This window comes from Tupaia chinensis, unplaced genomic scaffold (assembly GCF_000334495.1).
Source record: "Tupaia chinensis unplaced genomic scaffold, TupChi_1.0 Scaffold000119_2, whole genome shotgun sequence".
NCBI classification, from domain to species: Eukaryota; Metazoa; Chordata; class Mammalia; order Scandentia; family Tupaiidae; genus Tupaia; species Tupaia belangeri.
In genome coordinates this window covers 3,326,598-3,342,399 of record NW_006159586.1, presented here as the reverse complement: position 1 = coordinate 3,342,399, position 15,802 = coordinate 3,326,598, and the positions used below count along the sequence as shown (strand labels likewise).

Sequence of the window (15,802 nt, the reverse complement as noted above, 5' to 3'; positions counted from 1 at the left end):
GTTCTTAATCCTTGTTTTCGGCTTCAGCTTGCGGGCCCAGAGGCCACACTACCGCCCCGGAGGGGGTGGAGGGGCCGGCGGAGGCACCTGCTGCCGCCTTGGGGTGGGGGGCAGGGCCCTCCTCCCACCGCCGCCTTGGCGCGGGACGGGGGCCGCGCTGAGCCCGGGAGGGCCCGCAGGTACCGCCACCGGTCGCAGCCTTGGCGGGGCAAAATGTATAAAGCTTTATAACAGCCCCAAATTGGAAACAGCTCAAATGCCGATCATTATCTTATTGTCTTTTTGTAGTTTACTCTGGTAATTTCTTGAGAGTTAATGTTCATGTCACTAAATATCTTTTCGGCTGGGTCTAATCTGAGTTTCTTATTTCTTATTTTGAATCAATTTAATTTTAAAAGTTAGCTGTTGTATTTTTCAGTTCTAGAGTTTTTTCTGGAATTTAATTTTTTTTTTTAGATCTGTTTTTATTACATTATGTAGTTTTCAGGTCATTAAAAAACTTTTGAGTCACAAAATTTGGCTTTTATCCCGTGAGAATAGTAAGGATAGTTATTTAAGTAATTATTAACTGTATAGAGTGGTGGTTCTTTTGTCTTGTTTATGTAATCTTATTTCTTTATATGCCTGCTTTTGATCATTGGTTAGTCTTTGTAAAGTTACAGAAACAATTTAATGGTTAGGATGCTCTTATCCTAAGGATTATCTTCTGATTCTGTTGAGCACTTTATATTCATCTTTGTATTTTTACTTTTTTATTGCTAGAGGGTACACTCACTCATCAGAGAGAGCGAGCGAACAAGGGATAGGAAGGAAGCACCCCATGATGGGGTGTTGTATGCCACAATCCTTCCTTCTTCATTTCTCCATCTTGTCAGAATTTTGGATGTGTATGCACACTGCTTGGCATGTTTTTCAAGCTATAGGGGTTGGGATTGAACCATGGTCAGCCATGTGGGATCCAACTCCCTTAATCATTAGGGTAAGGGAACTAGCCCACTTTATATTCATCTTATTTCAATTTTAGGGCTGAAATTTTCTGGCCATGCAAACAATTTAAAGCTGGTTTGTAGATCATGAGAGAGTTGATTCCCTTCCTTTCTCTATTACTCCCAAGGTAAGGATCTCTTTGAGAGTCCCTCCTTTGGGGGGAGTGAATTATCAGGGCTTGTACCCTTGGATTCCAGCTTTTGTTCCCTAAACCTTCAATACTGCTCAGATTTCCAGCCACCTCTTGTGGAAAGGTAAACATCCCTTTGGCCAAAGCAGTTCCAGATGTCAGTCTGAGCTCTTTAGATTTACTCAGTGCCTGCTCCCTTGGCCTTACACTCCTTCAACGGTTTGTTAGCGCTTTGATGATTTTAGGAAGTGCCCTTCTTGACCCCCTCTTCCCCACAAGGATTTTTGTTGACTTCATCAGGCAGTTTCTCCTAAATTTCCTGCCCATTACTGCTGGAAATGGAAGTAATCCCAACCCCTCAGATTCTAAGTATTATGTGATACTATAAATTAATATCTAAGCTATGTTTTAGTACATTTCTCATTTATTTTATAACATGAAAAGAATTTTTAAATTCGACAAGTGTTTATTGTCCTGCATGTTTTCGACTATAGAGTATGAAAAGCATTATAAGAGTGCTGTTCAGACTATATTATAGGAACATCATTCACTTGCTTGGTGGGACAAAAAAGGTTTTCCAGAGGAGGTGAAACAAGTTCAGAGTCTTGAATGATGAAATGTGAGTTTGCCAAGCAGTTTGGGGGTGGAGGAGGAAGCTAGATGTGTCATACAGATTTGGGAGATGTCAGGAAACATGGTAACTAGGAAGGAGTAATTGATGGGTAGTTGCATTTTACCCATCTGTATCTTTAAAATATATTTCTTAAATGACTCTATCAGAGGTTTTTCTGTTTGTATCATTTCTTTTTTTCCCCCAGATGGGAAGAACTCAAATTTAGGTTCCTTATTCTGGAGCTGACTTTTTAAAAGCATCAGTCATGTTCAATACAATTTATGATAGAAAATGGATGAAATGAGGGCATGGGCAGCTTTGCTTGAATCTTGCTTCAAACAAATATTGAGTAATTATTTTTGCTGTTGCTACTAGTTCTGTTACTGTGGCCCCAGGAGTCTAGTGAGTTTTTGTGCAAAGTGCTAAATCATAAAATCGTGTTTGTAAGCTGGGAATCTCAGATATTTTTCATCATGTAAAATTTGTGCACAAATGGATATATTTTTCTTGGTTTTGATAAACTCAAAATAATATTAGTTTTTCACTGTGCCTATGAGAGACTATTCAGCAAATAAGTGAGTACTCGTCAGCCCTTGTCTTAGGTACTGGAGATACAGTACTGAATAAGGCATGAATTGAAGCTGTGGATGAGACAGGACAGACAGCAAATAAGTTAATATATAATGTCAGGATGTGACATGGGCAGTGGAAACAAAGAATATTATATTGGTATTTTAGCCACGATTGTAAGGGAACTCTTCTTGTGAAGTGGACATTGTAGTAGAAGTCCAAGTGGAATGGGAGATGGGATCCTGGTATTGTCTGAATAGAAAACAGCGGCTGCAAGGCCCTGAGGTGGGCACATTCTGGGTGTATCTAGGGACCGCTGAGTAGGCCAGCAGGGCTGGAGCAGGATGGGCAAGGATCGAGGACCCATAGTAGGACATGAATTAGGATGATCAGTCAGAGGCCTTTGAGTTTTAGTGGTTGGGTTAGGGACTACATTTTTTTCTAGGTGGGATAGTCAGCTACTGAATGGTCATTATCCTCGTTTGAATATTTTTTCATTCTGTGTATTTCTCTTGCTTTATGGCTACAGGAATTATCCTCAGACAGTGAAAATTGGGAATTTGCAAAAACAGAAAACAAAACAAGCAAGTGAAAGCCAAACAACAAAAAAATTTGCTATTACAGAAACTATGTTCCTCTGTGTACTTAAATTATTTCTTCTACCCAGCCAATTTATTGACGCCTATTTTAATCAATTTATTTGGACATCTCGTTTTTATTATCTCTACCTGCCCACCTAATCTGGTGGGTTAGTATACTCATGAGTAATATTGTCATGCTGGCTGGTAGCCATATTTTTGGTTCTTACTGAAATTAGCACTTAAATCTGATTTTTACGGAATGCTCGTGCTCGTGGTAGGCAGAATAATGCCCGCCCCTCCATACCCAAAGGTGTATCTCCATTTTAAACCCTGAATAATAGGGTCCCCATGATTCAGTCCCAGTATGTTTATAACAAGCGGAAATAAGGCAGGCAGGGACACATGGGTAGAGACTACACTCTGCTCTGGCAAAGTTTTGGCCTTAGCATTTTGTGATCTTGCCTCATTTCCATTTCTTATAAACATACCAGGATGGAATCATGGGGGCTCTGTCCTAACCATCCAGTCACCAATCTTGTCCCTAAAGCCCCATCCTTTAACACCATAATTAGATCAAATGTTCACTCTCTTAGTACAGTTTTAGTGACAGTACGTGAATTTTCAGGGGATATATTCAAACTTTAGCACATATCAAAAGCAGTTCTTTATTCAACTTAAAGAACTTTGGTAAGGAGATCATTCCCTATAATTCCAGTGGGTCCCACATATTCATAAGAGTCCTTAAAGGTTAATGAGGGAAGCAGAAGAGTGGATCAGAGAGCTTAGACGTGAGGAGTCATGTAAATCCACTGCCAAGTTAAAAGAACAAGGAAGAGATCCATGAGCTAAAGAAATGTGGTGACCCCTAGAAGCTGGGATATACCCTCAATTTATAGCCGGCCAGAAAATGGGGACCTGGGTCCTACAACCACGTGGAACTGAATCCTGCCAGCAAACGAAATGAGCACAAAGTGGATTCTGCTTAGTCTCCAGAATAGAACACAGCTTTCCATACCTTGATTTTAGCTCGATGAGACTGTACTGGGCTTCTGACCTCCAGAGCTGGGACAGCAAATTTGTGCCATCTCAAACTGCTGTTTGTGATGGTTTGCTGAGAGCACCATGGAAGCTGATGCAGTGCTGATGAAACATATCCAGCTTCTCATAGCAGACAACTTTCACAAGTTAGATTTGTTAAGTATCAAACTTTCAATGATTCATTCATTCCAACTAATATTTGTTAAGTCCCTATTATTTGCTGGGAACTATGGTAGGAGCTAGGAATAAGAAACTCACATCCTGCTACCAGCAGATGGCATAATGGTTACATTGTAGTCAACTGTGGTTCAAGTCCTGGACCTGGAGGCTTCAGAATCACACTGGGCATGTGTGCGTGCATGCCCAAGATCCGGAGAGGAGAATGGAGAAGAAGGGATTGTGGTGTAGCCATCCTCCCAGGGGGGTGATTTCTCTTATGCTGGCTGTGAGCTTAAGATCCTCCTGCCTCAGCCTCTCAGATAGCTGGGACTACAGGCATGCACCACTGCACTGGCTTTTTAGGGAGGGTCAGGAATCAAATATAGGCCTCCTGTGTGGTCTCAGCCTGCCAGGCAGCAGCATCCAGAGTGTGCTACTGCAGCTGGCCTATAATACTTTTGTTTCTACTTTACCCCTATCCACAATTGCTTTCCCTCCACCTCTCCTGTTATTTTTCAAGAAAATTCCAGACATCATATCTGAATAGTCCTTTTTTAAAAAAATTATGATTTGTTTAATTTTATTTATTACTATTACTATTTTTTAAATTTGCTGTGGGACACACGTACTCATCAGATAGAGAAGGAGAAAGGGAAAGTGAGAAAGCAAACTGCCAGGTCTGGGATTTGAACCATGGTCAACTATGTGGGAGTATAGTGTCTTAACCGCCATGCCTTCCATTGGCCCTGAATAGTCACTTTTTATGTCAGACTTTGCTATTGCAGGTTTTTTTTTTTTTTTTAACTTTTTGAAGGGGGGAATCTTCAAAAAGTTTATGGAAAATGCCTGTTATGAAAAAACTATGCATGATTTCATATTTTTTTACACCAAAATAAACTCACAGCTTAATTTCACTTGTCCTTGAACATTTTGAAATCTTTTCATATTATCTTGTGCTTCCTAGTGACACAAGAAAAATATAGGCCTTCTTTTTATTTTATCATCTTTATCATAGTACATTGTATCATCTATAAGTCCATTTGCAACTTTTAGCTCTTGTCATGAAATTTTGCCTAGGATTTCTTTGGTGTGAATCTTATAGATTGGTTCATATTGCAAAAGTGCCACAATACTGATTTTACTGAGGTTACAATAAATTTCAGTGACTAGGTGAATTCATAATGCTAAGTCCATGAAGAATGAGCATTGACTATATATGGGTCATTGGAAGAGTCATGACACATTTTTTCATGTTTTTCTGTACAAGAATATGTCATGACTTTTTTGATGACCCGACACTTAGCAATTTTCTATTTCCTATTCATAGCAATTTTCCATTTTCTGTATTCTTGAGTTAGGTTGATGACATCACCATCTTTCCAAATCTAGAAACCTTAGTCTTGTTTAGTCTTAGTTATTTCCACCCACTGTAAACATTCAGTCTGTCATTGAGGATGTTTGTTTTATTTTGTTAGATGTCATTTAAGTCTGATCACTTTTCTTCATTCCTATTTTCGTTTTAGTTGAGGTCCTTAGAATGTGCCAACTAGATGATTTATTGCACACACGTTTTGTTTCCTGTATTAATTTAAACATTTCCTTATTTCAACATGTTCCCCAACCTTTTATACTTTGTTTCATCCCATGGTCTCTGATTTTGGACCCATGAGGTGTAAGGTTGAATTAACTGGATCTTCAGTTCAAAGGCGGCTACCATCATTGGCTCAAGGCTTATCCTTCCCTTTATTTAATACTCATCTATTTACTTCTCTTTATCTCTACTCCTTACTCCTTTTCTTTCCCATAAGCCACCACTCTCATGTGTTTAGTGTGTGTACTTTTATATGTATATGTTTAAGTATAAAATATTACGTGTACATGCATTTTTAGTACCCATCAATAGTGTTGTTATAGAAATCATTCAATGTTTCCCCCTTAGAACTGTTTTTGAGAGTTACACGTGATGCTAACTGAACATTTAGTCCTTGACTTTTTAAACTGCCCCATGGCATTGTATCACTGCATTTTACTTGTCCAAGTCCTCTGTGATGGACGTCCGAATTGCCTCCAACTTTGCTTCCCCACAGATAAGGAGTGCCTCTGTGTTACTTACCTATTGTTGCATAAAAATTACCTTAAAACTTGGCTACTTAAAATAGCAAATAGTAATTCACATTTTTTTTTAGGTTCAGAGATCTGGATACAGCTTAGTTTGGTGCCTCTGACTCAAAGTGTCTCATGATGCTGTAGTTATGCTGGAGCTGTGGTCTCATTTGAAGCCTCAATCGAGGAGGACTTGCTTCCTAGATCTCTACTTTGGCCATTGGCATGATTCAGTTCCTCAAGGGTTGTTTAACCTTACATTCCTTACTGGCTCTTGATTGGAGGCTTCCCTTATGTGTTTTCCTTGTGTATCTTTCTACATGAGAAAGAGTTGTCATGTCAACTCACAACAAGGTTATTGGAAAGCAAGTGGCAGAGCGAAAGAAGACTCCCAAGACAAGCCTTAGTCCTTTTGTAAGGTAATCTCCCTGAGTGACATTGCTTTCATTGTATTCTTTGTTAGAAGTGAGTCACTAGATTCAGTCTACATTTAAAGGGAGAGGATCATGCAAGAGCATGAACAGTAGGAAGCAGGCATTATTGGGGAGGGGAGTATCATTTTAGAGTTTCCTACCATAGTCCTCATACGTATCCCTGACTGTTTCTTTGGCATACATCACAGCGGTTCTCTAAAGTGACTGTGCTGGTTAGTGTCCCCATTGGGGGAATATGAAGGTTTTATATTATCATATCCCTGCCAACAATTTGCATTGTCCAGTGCATAAATGCATGTTACGTTTTATTAAATTACCTGTTTGTATCTTTCACTCTCCTGTTCTAGTGGCATTCCTACCTTTTCACTAGTTATTTGCAGGAGCTGCTTGTAATAATCTGGATACTAGTTCCTGTTCTTCTCCCAGTCTATTATCTGCCTATTAACTTTTTCCAAGGTTTTACTTACTAAGCAGTAATCCCTACGTTTATATAAGTATATGTGTTTTTCACCATTGTAGTTTTTGCTCATAGGCTTTTTTTTTTTCATTTTTAAAGAATTATTCATTGAATTTTATTTATTATTATTGTTGTTATTATTATTATTTAATTTATTATTATTTTTTCTTTTATTATTATTTTTTCATTTTTCATTTTTTTCCATACATTAGATCACATTATTATTTGTCTTACAAAATGGATATTTAAACAGGTGAACATTTCTCCCTAGTACTGTTGATAAAACTACGAAATATCTTCAACAGATAATACCACACCTCTTTGTGCCATTAATGCTTTGCCTCCCTGTCCCTCCCCCAAATGTCCTTCCTCAGACCCTCCTCTTTCACACACATTATATATGGTATTTACATCTATATACTGCGTTTCTATGACCTTTAGACAATTAGTTTCAGTCATAGAGTGCAGGCACTCTGTATATATTAAGTGGGGACATACAATGCCTCTCCTTCATGGCATGGCTTGCTTCACTCAGCAGTAAGTCTTCCATATTCATCCACTTCCTTTCAGAAGTCAGGGTTTTGTTGTTTTTTATGGATGAATAGTATTCCATTGAGTATATGTACCACAGTTTTTCTAACCATTCATCAGTTTGTGGGGCTCATAGGCTTTTGTGTTATAAATTTTTTGTATAGTCTCTTTTATTATCTCTAGTTTTACCATTCATATCTAAGCCTTTAATCTACCTGTGGCTGATTTTTGAGTATGTTGTAAAGTAGGGATCCATCATGGTTTTTTTATGATAGAAGCTAGATTTTCCCAGCACCATCTTCTCTACACTTTATTTTTCCTCCATCGATTTGTGGTACCACCTTTATTATATACTGTTTTCACATATGCACAGGTCTGTCTGAGTTTTTGAATGGGTTCCATTAGGTTGCCTTATTTTCTTTATGTGTGGATACCATGCTATTTTTATTACTACAGTTGTATTATGTGACTTGCCAGCTAGAAGGGAAAGTCCCTGTCTTCACTGTTCATTTTCTTTTTTTTTTTTCTTTTTAAGACGTTTTTACCTTAGGGCACATTGGCTCACTTGAGAGAAAGAGAGAGAGACAGACAGACAGACAGACATAGTGAAAGGGAAATCACACTCCTGGGGGAATAGCCACACCAAAATCCCTTTTCCTCCATTCTCCTTCTAGGATCTTGGATATGCATGCACTCGGCGTGATTTTCAAGCCACTGGTTCTGGGAATCAGACTGTAGTCGGCCATGTGGGAGTCCATTGACTCCATCTGCTCATCCCCTTGCTATTCATTTTCAGGATTGACTTAGCTATGTGTTTATTGTTTCATAAAAATTTTAGCCTATGTATGAAATTTCTCATAAAAATTCAGTAAGAATTTTGGTCGTGATTGCATTTAGTTCATAGATGAATTTGGATAGACTTGTTATCTTCATAGTATTAAGTCATTCTATTCAGATCATTCTCTGTGACCTTCATTAGTGTTTAGTGTTTTCTTCATAGAGGTCCTGTAAGTTACTTTTTTAAAGAATTATTTAGTTAAAATAATAATTATTATTACTACTTTAAATTTGACCAGAGAGAGAAAAAAAAAAAAAAAGAAAGAAAGAGAATGTGAGAAAACAAACCATTAGGTCTGAGACTTGAACCATGGTTGACCACGTGGGAATCCAGTGCCTTAACCACCATGCTACCTGCCCACCCTGATGTCCTATAAATTCTTGGTTAGTTCTTAAATGTTGTAGCTATTCTTACAATCTTGCAAAATGTTGTCTTGATAGCCTACTGTTGTTGTTTAGTGCTACTAAGGAGAACTGTATTGTAATAAGAAAGAAAGGCTTGTCTGCCAGTAACTGCCATTCATATTCTAGGTCTTAACTTAAATGTCTCTTTTATTTTTTCAAGTTTGTTTATATATTAAAAGAGAAAGACAGATTAACAGAGACAGAGATGTCTCACAGGGTCTTCTCACGCCATGATTCTCCCCCTAGTCTTCTAGCCAGCCAGGATCACTCCCACCTCCATGGGTATGCTCAGCATATTCTAGTTTACCTGGGTTCCAAACCTAGGCCTTCTCATATGGCTCCAGTATTATACAGTGGCACCATACTGCCTGCACCACCATGGCTGGCCTTAAATGTCACTTGTTCAGAGGAGCTTTCTCTTCATTCCTTCAAATCAGAGTCCCCGATGATCCTGTCTTGTTACTTGTTCTTTTTTCTTAGTGCCTTTTCTGGAGTAATGATTTTTTATTTTTTTTTAAAGGGAGATTTTTTTTTTTTTTTTTTTTTTTTTTTGCTATGGTGCACATGCATTTGCCAAAGAGACAAGAGAAAAAGAAAATGAGACACCTCCCCCTCCCCATTCCCACCACCAGGGGAGATGGCCACGATGCAATTCCTTTTCCTCCATTCTCCTCTCGAGATTTTGAGCATTCATGCACATGCACCTGATCTGGGCCTGGCACTTGAACCATGGTTGGCCACGTGGGAGTCCAGCGCCTCAACCACTGTGCTGCCTGCTGGCCCCTGGAGTAATTTTTGATTTCTCTCTTCTTCACTAAACTGTGAGCTCCACAAAGGCAAGAACCTTATCCCTTTGTTGATGGATGTGTTGCTAGTAGGTGGCATAATGCTAGTCTAGACATGGGAAGAATAAACTCTTTATAAATATTGATTGAATGATAGGTATGTATGCTGAAATGCAGTGTGATAAACTGTTTGATACAAATTGTATTTTTGGGTCTGTGGAAGGAGGGATCACTTAGCTCTGTTTAGGAACTTAGGGAACTGGAGTTTTAGCTTGATATAAAACTCACGGTCATGTTGATTCAATATTCTTATGTGTTGTAAACTTTTTCTACCTCCCAGCGTTAAACCCTCAACTCTTACTCTTTAGGGTTTACAGAATTTTGTGTTAAAAGAGGGTGATCTAGGGTTAACACTTGTTCCATTCTCCCATTTGTGAGTTTGTGTGACCCTATTAATTTTGAAGGATAATCCTCCAAGTATACATTCTTTCTCCAAGGTTGTTAGAGCTAATATTTATTAGTAGTCATACTTTTAATTTGTTTCTGGATCTGGATCTGGAATATAGAATGAGATGGTAAATTGTAAACTACTGCAATTGATTCTTTTTTTTTTGAAATTGTTTTGGCTATAGGGTGCATGCCCTTGCTGGAGAGACAGAGAGAGACACAGAGAGAGTAAGCAAGAAATCACCCCCACACCTCAGGAGGATGACCATGCTGTAATCTCTTCTCCTCCAGTCTCCTCTTGGGATTTTGGGCACGCATGCACACGCGCCCAGCCCGAGTTTTAAGCTACTAGGTCTGGGACTCGAACTACAGTTGACCATGTGGGAGTCCAGTGTAACCATTATGCCATCTGCTGGTCCCAGGTTCTTTATTATTGATGCATTGACTAAGTCCATTTGCAAAGGCATTAGAGGTAGTTACTTACCTACTTGTGAAGACAGATAGGTTCACTTCTCTGGCAGAGCACTTGTTATTTTCAGAATATGGCTTTAAAACCTGACCAGCCGTGGTATGGTGGTTAAAGTGGTTAGATCCCACATGGTTGACTGTGTGGTTCGAGTCCTGGACCTGACCACTTGAGAATCACTCTGGGAGAGTGCACATGCACATGCTCACACATGTATCCAAAGTCCTGAAAGGAAGGAGAGATGGAGGAGAAGGGATTGTGACATGATCATGCCTTATGGGGAGTGTTTCTCACTTTTCCTTTCTCTGTCTGTCTGTGGTGAGTGCATACTCCTCTGGCTAAAACTAAACAAAACAAATAACCCTTACTCAACCAAAAAGCCTAGCCAATTGAGTACAGAATGTAGATTCTCAATATGCATGAGCATTCATTCATGCAAGGAGACTTCAAGAAAGTTCATGGACAAATGGAATTAAAGTATGAGTTTATTTTGCTGTGAAAAGTTTTTTGAACTCCATGCATAATTCATTTCATAATACGCACTTTCTATGAACTTTTTGAAGATTTCTTATATGACTCAATGATTATGGTAATGTAAAATGTTTCGGGTTCTGAGCACCCAAATAATCATTAATGAGTTATAAAATGACATGAAATCTTAGGTTTGTCTTTTATTCAGTTGAAGAAATAAGAATAAATGTAAGAATCGCTTCTTATGTGTTTAATATTTACAACAGTAATTGTGGAAATGTCAGGAAAGAGAATTATTCTACAGTACTTTAAAAGTCAGATTTCCAGGGCCAGCAGAAGGCGTTGTGCTTAAGGCGCTGGTCTCTCACATGGCTGACCATGGTTTGAATCCCAGATCTGGTGGCTTAAAACATGCTGTGTGTGTGTGTGTGTGTGTGTGTGTGTGTGTGTGTGTGTATGCCCAAAATCCCAGGAGGATAATGAAGTAGAAGAGATTGCAGTGTGGCTTTCCCCCCGGGAGGTTATTTCTCACTTTCCGTCTCTCTTTCTCTCCAGTGAGCGCATGCACCCTATGACAAAAACAAAAACAAAAACAAACTTAAAAAGAAAATGTCATTATTTCTGGAGTTGTCCCACAGCACAGTGGCTAAGCTTTGTGCCCTGGGAACCAGATCCACATGGCTTGCTGTGAGACAGATGTCGTCTCTGATGGTTTGAAAACACATTGGTGCATGTATATTCATGGCCAAAATCCTAATGGGAAGACGAAATGGAGAAAAAGGATTGCAGCATACCCACCCATAGGACTGTGCTTTCTTTCTCACTCTTGTGTGTGTACATGCCCTCTGGCAATGAAATGAAAGTCATATTTCTGAATAGAACTGAAATTAATTAATTACACAGTAAGGTCAATTGCATGGGCATCTTGCGTTCTGCTTTATATACTTTATATTTTAAGCCTGTTTCTAAGAGTAATAACCCCTTACAGTATTGGGTAGAATTTAGGCTTGTTCAGTTGTAGAGTCAAGTCATTTTTAATTTATTTAATGAGCCTTTATTTAAGTAGGCGTTAAGTACTTTTTTTTGGACTCTTCGTCAATATTTTAGTTTTATAAAAATATTTTGATATTCTCTTAGAGCACTCGTTTTGCCGTGTTGTTGAGCTTTCCACTTTATGGTTTTAACATGCCACTGTGCTTTTGGTAATCCTGTTTAAACTTCTGCAGTCACTGAAGATTTCTTGATGAATTTATTCCTGTTTGTACTCCCTAGTCAGCTGAAACTTTTTATTTGATCTAAGATTTGTTTCTCAAAGGGATTAATGATCTTGAGAGACAGGGTAGTCCTTCATAATAGAAATATGCTTAATAAAACAGGAATAATTTGTTTACTCTTAATGTTTTGCTGAACTTGCAGAGTTGGCCGTGAGAAAGTGGGCGCTAGAGACAAAAGATTCTAGGGTGTATCACTGTTCTGATTGTGAAGCGCTTACCAACTTCAGAAGGCATTGTGTTCTTCCATGTGCTGTGACTGCTCTCTAGTTTTGTAATTTGAGTATTTGTTTCTGTATTAGTACACAGGGATGAATGTAGAGGTCTAAAGTGACTCTTCAAAGCAGAACACTGTGGCAACTGTTTCCATTGTACGCTAGTAGACTCGCTCATGTCATAGAAGGGAACTGGGAAATGGGAAATAGGGAGATACCTGACTCAAATACAAGAGCTGATTACTGAGATAGGGTTGATTATTTTTACTTGACTTAATTTTTATGTTAAACATAAACATGTATTTTTATTTTTTTAGGTTTTTGCCATAAGACACATGCACTTGTTGGAGAGAGACAAAGAGAGAAAGAGAGAGAGAAAGTGAGAAATCACCTACCAGGGGCCATGTCCATGCCTCAGTCCCTTCTCCTCCATTCTCCTCTTGGGATTTGGGGCATGCATATGCACATGCCTGGAGTGATTTTCAAGCTGCCGGTCTGGGACTTGGACTGCAGTCGACCATGTGGGAGTCCAGCGCCCTAACCACTGTGTCACCTGTTGACCCCAACATGTCAGTATTATGTTAATCACCTAAAACGTGTTGAAAATATGTTGAATGTTTAGAGTTTCGACTGAACAGTTAATTTAGGAAAGAGTAATATCGTAATCTCCCAAAGTGATCATTATTTTGTTTTCTTTCTCATTTTTCCAGAGATATTACATATGAAATATCAGTAGAAGCTATAACAACATTGGTTGTTTTCCTTTCCTGCCAACTTTTCCACAAGGAAGTTCTGCGACAGAGCATCAGCCATAAGTATTTGATGCAAGGCCCGTGGTATGTTTCTACTTCATATTTGTCTGTTTTTAAAGGTATAAATCTGGTTATCTAGCCTCATCCTTCCCTGAGTATGGCCCCATATCTCCAACTGTACATTTTCTCTGGTGGTAAGATCCAGCACATAAGGGATCCAATTCTGCTTTCCTATCCAAACTGTCCTTTCTCCCTGAGCCTTTGGCTCACAGCTTTATCACCTCCTCTAGCGGTTGCTTTGTAGAGCTGAAACTTTGAAAGAGTCTTTCTTTTACATCTTTCTGCTTGGCTCTTTAAGTTTAAGCAGTGATCAAATTAAAGTCATTTATTGAGATTGTTCTTGTATCTCCCCCTTCTCACCAGTCCGTTTAAAATGACTGTAATCTCTGGGACAAGCAGTTGGCATAATGGCTATGTCGCTGGACTCCCATGTATAGTTGACTGCCGTTCAAGTCCTGGACCCAGTGGCTTGAACTCATGGCAGGCAGTGTGTGTGCGTGCCCAAGATCCTGAGAGGAGAATGGAGGAGAAGGGATTGTGGCATGGTCATCCCTACTGGGGGGTGATTTCACATTTTCTGTCTCTCTTTGTCTTCCTGGCAAGCGCACATGCCCTATAGGAAAAACCTCTCAAAAAAAAAAAAAAAAAAAAAAAAAAAAAAAAAAGAAGACTAATCTCTGCCCATCACCAAGTGTTTGGATTACTCCAGCAGCTCTTCTCTGACTGTTGCCACTTTCATTGAGTGAGCAAATATTTATTGTGTGCTAACCGTGTGCCAGGCATGTGTTAGGCTGTGGGTCCGTGTTACTGAACAGAAGCTTACAGTCTCCTAGGAGGTAGGGATGGGAATAAACGAATATTAAATAATCACGCACAAATGCATTTGCACACTCTACATTCTATTGACATATCTTTGCAAAACTTTAAAACATAAATCTAAATAAATAGCTATAGTTTGAGTTCTTAGTGGGAATATTTTGTTCTCCACCTCCTTCTTGCTCCCGTGATTATACCTGTAGCACCTTTCTAGACTCCATTAGGAGACTCTCCATTAGAACTCTGAATATACTTGAAAATACCTGGTAGGGCCAGGAGGTGGTGTGGCAGTTATGTTGCTGGACTCCCACATGGTCAACTGCTGTTCAAATCCTGGACCCAGCTGCTCGAAAATCATGCTGGGGGGGACCAGCAGTTAGCATAATGGCTGTGTCACCGGACTCTCATGTAGTTGATCGCGGTTCGAGTCCTGGACCCAGTGGCTTAAACTCACGCTGGGTGCGTGTGCGTGTGTGCCCAAGATCCTGAGAGGAGAAGGGATTGCGGCGTGGCCATCCCCCCTTAGGGGGGTGATTCTCGCTTTCTGTCTCTATGTCAAGCGCATGTGCCCTATAGCAAAAACCTCTCCAAAACAAAAATCATGCTGGGTGGGACCAGTAGTTAGTGTAATGGCTATGTTGCTGGACTCCCATATAGTCGACCGTGGTTCAAGTCCTGGACCCGGTGGCTTAAACTCATGCCAGGTGCGTGTGTATGCATGCCCAAGATCCTGAGAGGAGAATGGAGGGATTGCAACGTGGCTATCCCCCCTGGGGGTGATTTCTCGCTTTCGTCTCTCTGTCCTGGCAAGCGCACATGCCCTATAGCAATAAATAAACTAACAAATAAACAAGCAAACAAACCTCTCCAAAAAAAGAAAGAAAATCATGTTGGACATGTGTGCATGCATTCCCAAAATGTCAAGAAGAGAATGAAGGAGAAGGGATTGCAGCATTCCCTCTCTGGGTGATTTCTATCTATCCCTCTTGCTGTCTCTGTCTGTCTCTCTCTTCAGCGAGCGCACGCTCCCTAACACAAAACCTTTTTTTTTTAAAAAAAAAAAGGAAAGAAAATCACTGGTAAGAGGGACAGTGCCTGGGCTTTAGAGATGGAGTGTCTGCATTGTACCCCATTTCTTAGCACAGCACTCAGCATGGCCTTGTGTGAAGTAGTGCTTGCTACTGTGGGGCCATATGCACCTTTGCTCTGAACTTTATGACGCTGGAAGTGCTAAAGGTTCATTCTTCACAGTCATAGAGGATGTTAACATTCTTCTTATTTTCTTTTTCTTTTTAGTTTTTTAAAGCCAGAGGGTATGTGCTCTTACAGGAGATTGAGCAAAAGGGGGAGAGAGAGAGAGAGAGAGAGAGCGAGAGTGAGAGCGAGTGAGCGAGCGAGCACCTCCTAATGGGACATGATCATGTCACAAATCTTTTTCCTTCATTCTACATCATGTCAGGATTTTGGACATGTATGTATATGTGTCTAGTGTGGTTTTGAAGTTGTTATGACTATGATTTGAACTGCAGTTGGCCATGTGGGATCTGGCTTCCAATACATAGTGCTTAACCACAATGCTATGGGGCCAGCTCAATGTTCTCTCCTCTCCTCTCCTCTCCTCTCCTCTCCTCTCCTCTCCTCTTTTTTTTATTTTTTTACTTTTTAGAATTTTTT

General features: G+C 39.7%; 1 protein-coding gene across 2 annotated transcripts in view; it reads left to right on the top strand.

Moving 5' to 3' along the window:
* DYM (dymeclin) overlaps positions 1–15,802 on the top strand; it is a 445,444-nt gene that overhangs the window by 112,552 nt on the left and 317,090 nt on the right. For both annotated transcript variants that reach the window (XM_006144440.3, XM_027770270.1), the window contains exon 7: positions 13,211–13,336. In XM_006144440.3, the coding sequence (XP_006144502.1) occupies positions 13,211–13,336 (126 nt within the window). The remainder of the gene's footprint in view (positions 1–13,210; positions 13,337–15,802) is intronic.